The 10502-nt window shown below is 54.0% G+C and overlaps 1 protein-coding gene across 2 annotated transcripts; it reads left to right on the top strand.

The window, feature by feature from the left end:
- The first annotated feature begins 5531 nt into the window (after window positions 1–5531).
- PCDH8 (protocadherin 8) lies at window positions 5532–10169 on the top strand. 2 transcript variants are annotated; one of them, XM_045566749.1, is made up of 3 exons: window positions 5532–8375; window positions 8547–8754; window positions 9207–10169. In XM_045566749.1, exons 1-3 carry the CDS (start codon window positions 5745–5747, stop codon window positions 9578–9580), a joined length of 3213 nt encoding a protein of 1070 aa, XP_045422705.1. In that variant the 5' UTR covers window positions 5532–5744; the 3' UTR covers window positions 9581–10169. The 2 variants fall into 2 exon arrangements, with proteins under 2 accessions (XP_045422705.1, XP_045422707.1); XM_045566751.1 differs by having other exon boundaries at window positions 5745–8084; window positions 9207–9580.
- The last annotated feature ends 333 nt before the right edge of the window (window positions 10170–10502 follow it).

Genomic DNA, 10502 nt, shown 5'->3' on the forward strand with positions numbered 1-10502 from the left:
ACATATCTAGGGTACATACTATCAACATGACCTATCACTGTTGATGTTGACCTTGATCACCTGGCCAAGGTAGTATTTGACAGGTCTCTCCATGTAAAGTTACTCTTTTTCCCTCTTTTTCACACTGTGCTCTTTGGAAGGAAGTCACTATACACAGCCCACTCTTCAACAGTGAGGAGTTATGATCCACCTCCTTGAGGACAGAGTGTCTACATAAATTGTTTGATATTCTTTGTCGTGGTAGATTTGTCTCTTCTCTCCCATTTGGAAGGAATCGTTTATTTATGTCAGTATGGATAATTTGTTTCTTAATCTCTGTTCCCACAACATCTATCGCAGAGTCTGGCACTTAGTAAATTCTCAATAATGTGTTTTTTTTTTTTGAGAAAATGATGGTGTTATGGAGTCATCTGTGTCTCTTTAACAAATTCATATGTTAAATCCCTACATCTTATTGCCACAAAATATGACTGTATTTGAAGAAGGGGACTTTAAACAGGTAATTAAGGTTATATGAGGTGAGGTCATAAGGGTGGGCTCTAATCCAATATGGCTGGTGTCACTTTAAGGCAAGGAAGAGATGTCAGGGGCACAGGCCCACAGAGAAAAGGCCATATGAAGGACATAGAGAGAAGGTAGCCACCTGTAAGCCAAGGAGAGAAGCCTCAGGAGAATCAACCCTGGTGACACCTTGATGTTGGACTTCCCACCTCCAGAACTATAAGAAAATAAATTTATCTTGTTTGAACCACCCAGTGCGGTTATGGCAGCTCTAGAAGAGTAATCATTCAGAGGGGAAGCAGAGGGCCAAACATTTTTCACATCTTGGCTCAGTATAAGTCATAAGAGGTCACCTGCTGTCCCTGGGCATCCTAGGAGGGAAAGTCCTTTGGAATATTCCAGCTCCTCCACAATTATGGATTTCTGTCCATTAAATATCTTTCAGTCATGACACATGGTTTTTGTAAAAATGGGTAGGGAAAAAGTCTACTGAAAACTCCTTTTGTCATCATCTGATCTCAGAGAGTAAGGTACCAAAAGATTTTGAAATGACATGAGGGCATGAAAGTTGCTTGAACCCTAACATGACCATCTTCTCCTTCCTTTGGAATCTACACACCTACCACTATATTTATTATTTTCAGAGGGTGGAAAAGGAGCCAGAGAGACAGTTGCTACTAAAGCAAAGAAGCAGACAGGAAATGGGAGAGGTTTTTTTTTTTTTTCTTTCTGAACAAATCCCTCCCTCATCTATACAATAAGAGGTTTAGGTTAAATAGTCTTGATATTTCTTCCCTGTGTTTTAAAAAGAAATAATAACTAACATATGCTCCTAAGCACCTAATACTGCATCATTTTACACAGCACTCAAGACAACCTTACAACGTACTATTATTATCCCTATTTTGCAGATGAGAGAACTAAGATACAGAGAGATCAAGTAGTTTGCACAGGATCACACAGCAAATCAGTAGTAATAATCAGATTTGAAACCAAGCAGGGCAATTCCAGATTCTGTAGTCAACAGCTTTGTGTTGTGCTTCATACCAGGTAAAGTAGGCCTCTCAGAGTGTCCTGACACACAGAACACACAAAAGGATGAGTGGCTCAAGACCTGGAAATGATCCAGGGTTTGTGAGCATCTGGCACTGGAATCAATCCAAAATCAATGTTTAAACAACAGTTACCTTCACCCCCAAGTTGTCTCATTGTCTGACTGCTGAGTTTGAGTCAGAGCTATGGAGAACGCTGCTCTGCGGTTTAGTATAAAATTTAAAAGTCACTACCAGTACTGACAGCCCAATAAATACAGAGAGAGAGAGAACTTTTTTAAAAAATAGAATAAGCATTTGGAATGTAGAAAAGAGCTTAGTTGCATTTATAGACCACTAACCCCAGTAAACTCCAGCAAGTTAGGAATTCTAAGAGATTTTTGCAAAGTGTGGTTTCCATACAAGAATAAGTTGAATGCCCCTGAGGAGGTTCCTCTGTTCTTTGCTTGGTCAGAGCACTTGCTGCAAACTTCCATGGGAGGTTTATCCAATGAAGTGAGCCTGTAGGAGGAAAAACCAAAAACCAGGGCCCTGGGCTTATCTTTAAGAAAAAAAAAAAAAAGGTTAAAAGGTTAAAATATAACCTCTGTCTCTCTATCCATCCTTAGAATTACACTTTCCAGCGAAGTCCCTTTCCTGGTAGATATAATCCTAATTAAAAATAAATTACATGCTGTATAGAACTTGAAATGGAAAAGATAATCCTATTACATATGAGAATGTATCCTGATTTTCTTTCCCGCTAAACTGTGGGAGATATCAGATCCGCCTGAGCCCCCCATTGTCGCCGCTTTGAAAACTTTCCTAGAGCCCTAATCCGTCACGTGACGCCCGTGTCAATCTCGGTGTGTGCACGCGAGTTTCACAAAGCCGGCATTAGGCTCGGTAACAGAACCCCAGCTTTGCGGAGCCCGCAACATTTGCATTCCGAGAAAACGCCGGCCATTGTGGAGCTGTGTTTGTTCTCAGGATTGCGAGACAGTTGCAGGCGAAGTTGCTAAAACCAAGAGAAAGGGGTTGCTTTGAGCCTGATCAGGCCTTTTGGTATGATAACAAGGCGATTTGAGCGGCTTTTGTGGGGCCCGGATCAGCGCCGGGGCGGGCGAGCTTCCCTCCTCCTCCTCTCCAGCCCCACCTCCCCGGACAGTCTTCCTCCCCGGGGAGTTGCTGCGGACGCCGAAGTGCTATTTTAAATCGCATTTCCATAATCCCGCGGCCGGCCGGGGCTCGCTCTGCTCGCGTGCCTTCACACCTCCGGGCCGGCTCCGGAAAGCCTCCGCGCGCGGCCGCCGCAGCGGCGCTCCGGCCCTTCTCCCCGGCTCCCTGGCCAGGGCTCCGCGCGCCCGGCTCTGAGCTTCCTGGCGCCGCCACTGTCGCTGCCACTTCCGAGAGGCCGAGGGAGGACCTGGCAGCGGATAAAATGCTTTGGACCCGCTACTAGCCGCCCCACATCCCTCCTCCTGCCTCCTGGCTTTTGCCTGCTCCCCCACTCCTCCCTTTCCCACCTCCAAGCACGCCTTCCTTTATTTCAGCCTTGAGAATGAGCATGCTGACGCGGAAGAGCTTAGAGTGAAAATATCAGGTAGTTCCGAATCTCTGGCCAAGCAAAACACCCAAACTTAAACTGCGCACGGCTGGGTTCCCGTGGTCCAGGCCAGAACTGCAGGCGCTGGGGCGCAGGGGTGGGGTCCGGCTCCCAGCCACCCGCGGCCGGGCTGTGCTCGCGGGAATGGCCGATGACACCCGTTCTCTGGGACTCCAGCCCCACCGCTCCCCACTCCTTTGCCCCCTCCCGGGGTTCTCCTCCCCGCAGCGCCGTACCTCCCCGGTTACTCGAGCGGAAGCGCTGAGGCCGCTGTCCACCTGCCCAGTTCTGAATCTGCTCCCGTCTGGTGAGGAGACAGGACGTGAGCCTGGGAGCGCCAAAGATCACCAGCAGACCCCAGGCCGGGGTGGGGGTATTCCGGGGCACAGAAAGAAAACAGTTCTTTCAGCTGCGTATACCAGTCAAGGAAGGTCTCTTGGGAGGGGAAGGACAGAAAGCAACATATTAAATGGCACTTGGGAGGTGGAAAAAAAGTGGAAGAGAAGGCTGGGAACTGGGCTCCTGTAGGGGGCGTTGCCCTTTCCCGTCCCCGCGCGGATGCACAGGCCTGCCCACAGTGCTTGTAGCCTTCCCAGGGAACAGGAGGACTCTGAGGAAATCCCCAGCTACCCGGCGTCCCTGTTCCCCAATGTCATAAGAGCTTTTATTTATTGGTGGCTGGGGCTGCATTTTCTGCTCTCTGACTATTCCAAGCACCTCCCTCACCCTCTCCCACCCCACTGCCCACCTGGCTCCCTGCTTGGTCTCCCTACTTTGGGGGAACTCCTGATCCTCTTCTGAAAAGATCCCAAAACACAATTCCTCGAGTTTGAGGAAAAGGAAAACACGAATAGGATGCTGATAACAAGACCAAAATTGGAATTCTGAAAAACGTTTACTGAATGCAATCTGTTTGTCTAACCCATCGCGGTTTTGGTTTTTTTTTTTTTTTTTAATTCTTCTAGTGCATGGCTTTTGTTTTACCTCTCCTCCTTCATGTGTACATAGCCTGCTCAATAAAGCCCTTCAGCAAGAACCATTGAGAATCCGTCTTGTTCCGGATTGGAGCTCCATCTCCCAGGCCTTCAGGGATGGGAGGGGACTACCTATGGGGCCAGCGCAGCGCCCGGTCAGGCCCAGGACCCGCCCAGCCCAGAGTCTGGCAATGCCGAAGCTCCACACTTTTCTAGGCAGATGGTTAAGTTCCTCCAGGTTCGTGCCAGGTTTCAACGTCACGCTGTGATTTTGTTCTTCTGGAACAGGATGAGTGTTGCTTCCCAGAGAGGCCCTATTAGAACAGAAAGAAAATCCTCTAAATAGGCGGAACAAGGCATCAGGAGGGAAAGTTCTCTAAATGCACTTTTAATACGAGCCGGGTATTGTGTGGAATTCAGCGCCCATCACCGTTTAGCCAGAGAGTTATGGCAGTGATTGGGAATGAATAGAGAAACATAATGGATACATGTGGCGTTTGCTCATTATATTCAAGTTAGCCCAACTCTGCGATGGAAACTGTTCAACTTTCTCTCCCCTTAGCTTGTCACAGTGAAATAATACAGACATTGGGGCCTCCAATGGGATCGCCTGCCACACCATTCTATTTCCACTGCTAACGAGGGCTTCATAAGCCTTTGATACAGTCTGATCTTTGAAACCTTTCCAAATCTCCTCAAGCTTATGCTAAATCCTATTTGGAACTTTTTTTTCCTTGCCTGCTAGCGCCCAAGGCTTTAGAAAGCCATTTGGACAGTGACATGCATACTAACATATCGCAGGGCTCTTTTCTGAAAGGGAAGTGGCAGCTCTGATCACCGGAGCTCACACGAGCAAAACACAATTGTGTACACAAATTTGAATAAAATCAATTTTCCCTTATCCTTCAGGCTTCTTAATCGAGAGGCTATTCCAGGCGCCGTAGGAAGCTGGGAGAAGACAGCAGAGCCTCACTCCGCAGAACAAGCCTGTGGATAAGGGGCTGCCAGAGTTTGGAAGCCTCGGAGGTGCAAAATGCAGAGGCAGGCGCGGAGGGGAATCCGGAGCCACTGGGGCGAAACCCCAGCGTGTTCGCTGTTAGTTCTAGCAGCCGACACAGTGGGGGAGGGGGTTGGAGTGGGAGAGGTACAATCAGATCCTTTTACTCCCGGAGCCGTGTGCCAATTCCTCTATATGCAGGGTGCTGACAAGAAAAAGAGGGGGAAGCAAAAGGAGTTAAAGAAACAAAAGAAAGATTCCCTAATTTTCCTTTCTTGTTTTCCCCTCTAAGCCTTTCCACATTGAAGGGATTGTCAGAGGCGGGCGGAGGAGCGGCGCGAGGGCGAGGCGGCTATTGGCTGCCTGGCTCGGTTGATTTGCATATCGGCGGCTATAAAAGTGAAGGCTGAGCACGGCGGCGCAGCTCCTGTGAGAAAGGAGGCAGAGGCGAAGGGTGAGGGTGGGTCCGCGCGTCCTCAGATCCCGCCGGAGCCCCGGAGCTGCAGCTCGCAGACTTCTCCCGCACAGGGCTCGCAAAGAGCGTGATTCGGAGAGCCTGGGAATCACGCCGAGACCTGCAAACCAGAGAGGACTCTCTTCCTTAGCCTTCCGGAATAGCACTTAAGGCTGGAGGCATGAGTCCTGTGAGGCAGTGGGGCAGCCCCTGCCTTTTCCCCTTGCAGCTCTTCAGCCTCTGCTGGGTGCTCTCGGTGGCCCAGAGCAAGACAGTGCGATATAGCACCTTTGAGGAGGATGCCCCCGGCACAGTCATCGGGACCCTAGCGGAGGACCTGCATATGAAAGTGTCTGGAGACACAAGCTTCCGCCTGATGAAGCAGTTCAACAGCTCTCTGCTCCGGGTGCGCGAGGGCGACGGGCAGCTGACCGTCGGGGACGCCGGCCTGGACCGTGAGCGGCTGTGCGGCCGGGCCCCGCAGTGCGTGCTGGCCTTCGACGTGGTCAGCTTCTCTCAGGAGCAGTTCCGGCTGGTGCACGTGGAGGTGGAGGTGAGGGACGTCAACGACCACGCGCCGCGCTTCCCTAGGGCCCAGATCCCCGTGGAGGTGTCCGAGGGTGCGGCCGTGGGCACGCGCATCCCCCTGGAGGTGCCGGTGGACGAGGACGTGGGCGCCAACGGGCTGCAGAGCGTGCGCCTGGCCGAGCCCCACAGCCCCTTCCGCGTGGAGCTGCAGACGCGCGCGGACGGCGCCCAGTGCGCGGACCTGGTGCTACTGCAGGAGCTGGACCGCGAGAGCCAGGCCGCCTACAGTCTGGAGCTGGTGGCCCAGGACGGCGGCCGCCCGCCGCGCTCCGCCACGGCCGCCCTCAGCGTGCGCGTGCTGGACGCCAACGACCACAGCCCGGTCTTCCCGCAGGGCGCGGTGGCCGAGGTGGAGCTGGCGGAGGACGCGCCCGTGGGCTCGCTGCTTCTCGACCTGGACGCAGCCGACCCCGACGAGGGTCCCAACGGCGACGTGCTGTTCGCTTTCGGCGCCCGCACCCCGCCCGAGGCGCGCCGCCTCTTCCGGCTCGACCCGCGCTCAGGCCGCCTCACCCTGGCGGGGCCGGTGGACTACGAGCGCCAGGACACCTACGAGCTGGACGTGCGGGCGCAGGACCGCGGTCCCGGGCCCCGGGCCGCCACCTGCAAGGTCATCGTGCGCATCCGCGACGTTAATGACAACGCTCCCGACATCGCCATCACCCCGCTGGCCGCCCCCGGTGTGGCAGCCGCCTCCCCCTTCGCCGCTGCTGCCGCTGCTGCTGCGCTCGGGGGAGCGGACGCGGCTTCTTCTGCGGGACCCGGGACGCCAGAGGCTGATGCCACCTCTCTGGTGCCTGAGGGGGCGGCGCGCGAGAGCCTGGTGGCTCTGGTCAGCACCTCGGACAGGGACTCGGGCGCCAACGGGCAGGTGCGTTGCGCCCTCTACGGGCACGAGCACTTCCGGCTGCAGCCGGCCTACGCGGGCAGCTACCTGGTGGTGACCGCGGCGTCGCTGGACCGCGAGCGCATTGCCGAGTACAACCTGACCCTGGTGGCTGAGGACCGCGGCGCGCCCCCACTGCGCACGGTGAAGCCCTACACGGTGCGCGTGGGCGACGAGAACGACAACGCGCCGCTCTTCACGAAGCCAGTCTACGAGGTGTCGGTGCGCGAGAACAACCCGCCGGGCGCCTACCTGGCCACGGTGGCTGCCCGGGACCCGGACCTGGGCCGCAACGGCCAGGTCACCTACCGGCTGCTGGAAGCCGAGGTAGGCCGCACTGGGGGTGCAGTGTCCACCTACGTCTCGGTGGACCCTGCTACCGGGGCCATCTACGCCCTGCGCAGCTTCGACTATGAGACGCTGCGCCAACTCGACGTTCGCGTCCAGGCTAGCGACGGTGGCTCCCCTCAGCTTTCCAGCAGCGCCCTGGTGCAAGTGCGGGTACTGGACCAGAACGACCACGCGCCGGTCCTGGTACACCCGGCGCCAGCCAATGGCTCCCTAGAAGTGGCGGTCCCAGGGCGCACCGCGAGGGACACGGCCGTGGCGCGCGTGCAGGCCCGGGATGCGGATGAGGGCGCCAACGGGGAGCTGGTCTTCGACCTGCAGCAGCAGGAGCCGCGCGAAGCCTTCGCCATCGGCCGCCGCACGGGGGAGATCGTGCTCACTGGCGACCTCTCGCAGGAGCCGCCGGGCCGAGTATTCAGGGCGCTGCTGGTCGTATCCGACGGCGGCCGTCCCCCACTCGCCACCACCGCAACTGTCAGCTTCGTGGTAACAGCAGGCGGTGGGCGCGGGCCGGCTGCGCCTGCCAGTGCCGGAAGCTCCGAGCGCTCCCGCCCGCCTGGCTCTCGGCTCGGGGCGTCGGGGTCGGCGCTACAATGGGACACGCCGCTGATCGTCATCATCGTGCTGGCCGGGAGCTGCACGTTGCTGCTGGCCGCCATCATCGCCATCGCCACCACCTGCAACCGCCGCAAAAAGGAGGTGCGCAAAGGGGGGGCCCTCCGGGAAGAGCGGCCCGGGGCGGCGGGCGGAGGATCCTCGGCTCCCGGCTCCCCGGAGGAGGCTGCCCGGGGAGCCGGGCCCAGGCCCAACATGTTCGACGTGCTCACCTTCCCTGGCAGCGGCAAAGCGCCATTTGGCAGCCCCGCGGCCGACGCGCCCCCGCCCGCGGTCACCGCGGCCGAAGTGCCGGGCTCAGAGGGCGGCAGCGCCACTGGGGAAAGCGCCTGTCACTTCGAGGGGCAGCAGCGGCTCCGCGGCGCGCATGCCGAGGTGAGGCCTTCCTTCGGCTGGGCGCCCCCCTCCGTGCTCTGGGGACAGGCTGGGGGAAGGGAGACTGGACGGGTAGGGGTGGGGGCGCACAGGTAGGTTCTTAACCTGTCGCATTTCTTTGTTTGTTTCTTATCCAACCCTCCCACCCCCTTCCCCCATTCCCTGCTGCAGCCCTACGGTGCCTCCCCGGGTTTTGGAAAGGAGCCGGCGCCCCCTGTGGCTGTCTGGAAAGGACACTCATTCAACACCATCTCCGGCCGAGAAGCAGAGAAGTTCAGTGGCAAAGATAGCGGCAAAGGGGACAGTGATTTCAACGACAGTGATTCCGACATCAGCGGGGACGCTCTGAAAAAGGATCTTATCAACCACATGCAGAGTGGTGAGGACTCTTCTCCCTCCCCCCCAAATTCAGCCTTCCTCCCAGCCTCCCCTTCCCCACTGCTTGGCTCCCCTCAATCTCGGTTCCCAGTCCCCCTCCCTCCTCGCCACTTTCTCATTCCTCCATTTCCGGATCCGGGCCTGCCCGCGCAATTCCACCACTTGAGTAAAGCACACCTCCATCCTATTAGGCAGCAGCCACCCCAGCTAACCATCTGAAAAGGGAATTCTGCTTACCAATTGTTTTTGCTTCCGGTTTCCTTCCTTAACACCTTTGTGTTAAGGTGGCTTTGGAGGAAGCAAAGTGCTTTTCAATTCTTGAGGCACAGCGTTCATTTTTATACGTACATACTCACTTTCCCTTTCAGCAGCCCTGACCTAGGCTGACATTCTCTAGGCCTGTGTTATCTCAGGAATAATCATCGTGCTCTTCCCGCTTCCCCTTCATATTAGGACTGTGGGCGTGCACCGCTGAGTGTAAGATCCTGGGCCACTCTGACCGCTGCTGGAGCCCGTCCTGCAGCGGGCCCAACGCGCAGCCCCCGCCTCACCCGCCGGCCCAGATGTCAACCTTCTGTAAGAGCACGTCCCTGCCTCGGGATCCTCTGCGCAGGGACAATTACTACCAGGCCCAGCTGCCCAAGACAGTGGGGCTCCAGAGCGTCTATGAGAAAGTGCTGCACAGAGACTATGACAGGACAGTCACTCTGCTTTCCCCTCCCCGTCCAGGGAGGCTCCCAGACCTGCAGGAGATCGGGGTACCCCTCTACCAGTCTCCCCCAGGCAGATACCTGTCCCCGAAGAAGGGAGCCAATGAAAATGTGTAATCCCGTGCTGCATGTCTTCACACATGTACAGGTCACTCCGAGAAGCCCCTAAGTTATTGACCGGTTTCAGTGTTGTATATATAAATATGCAAGATGTGCCTTAAAATGAAGTTCTTGGAAGCTATTTCCAATCACATTGGTACTGTTTGGTATTTGCAAACAAAAATGTAGTTAATGTAATTTTTATGAAATGTGTGCAGTATTTAATTTTTCTTATCATGCTATTGACTTTGATTTCACTTGCAGCTTGCCATTTTCTTAGTGTTTTTAACCTGTACATTGTGTAATGTAACGTTTGTATATAATGAAATTTTGTTATATTTTTATATGATAAAAGCTAAAGTGGAAGTTATTGCCAAAGGAACTGTCTATAAGACAAAAAACAAAACATGTTGGAATTACTTAATGGAAATTTATCTTTCACCTGAAACAACCTAGTGTTTGAGCAATTTTGCCTTGCCAAGTATAACTTGTATATCTTGAGTCTGTGGTAGATTTCAAGTTCAATGTTATTTAATTACATTTGGTTTTCTGTAAACCGTGTCACCTATAAGCACAGTAATAAAGGATTTGTCACGTGTTTGAAGAATCTGCTAATTGCTTTTCATGAAGTTGATTATAGTCAGATAGTTACAAATAATTTGAGTACCAGAATAAAACCTTCTTTCAAGTGCTAATTATTTGGGCATTATTAATGTTCATGGCAATATTAAACCTGTGAGATTTCTAGTATTGCAAAATCTTACCCAAGTATTACAGATATTTGTTGATTTTGTAAACTACGTGCATCTCCATATACACTGGGCAGTTTATAAAATTCCTGCCTTCATTTATTCACTCAATGAATATTTATTGAGCATCTACCAAAAAGTAAAGAAAAGCTAAGTTTGGGTTGTTCATTCACTAATTAAACAAACATCTG

Source organism: Lemur catta, chromosome 13 (assembly GCF_020740605.2).
Source record: "Lemur catta isolate mLemCat1 chromosome 13, mLemCat1.pri, whole genome shotgun sequence".
NCBI classification, from domain to species: Eukaryota; Metazoa; Chordata; class Mammalia; order Primates; family Lemuridae; genus Lemur; species Lemur catta.

Coding starts and splice junctions, on each gene's coding strand:
- PCDH8 (XM_045566749.1), top strand. CDS start 5,745: ATGAGTCCTGTGAGGCAGTGGGGCAGCCCCTGCCTTTTCCCCTTGCAG. Junction 8,376..8,546: donor TCCGCGGCGCGCATGCCGAG/GTGAGGCCTTCC, acceptor TCCCTGCTGCAG/CCCTACGGTGCCTCCCCGGG. Junction 8,755..9,206: donor TATCAACCACATGCAGAGTG/GTGAGGACTCTT, acceptor CCTTCATATTAG/GACTGTGGGCGTGCACCGCT.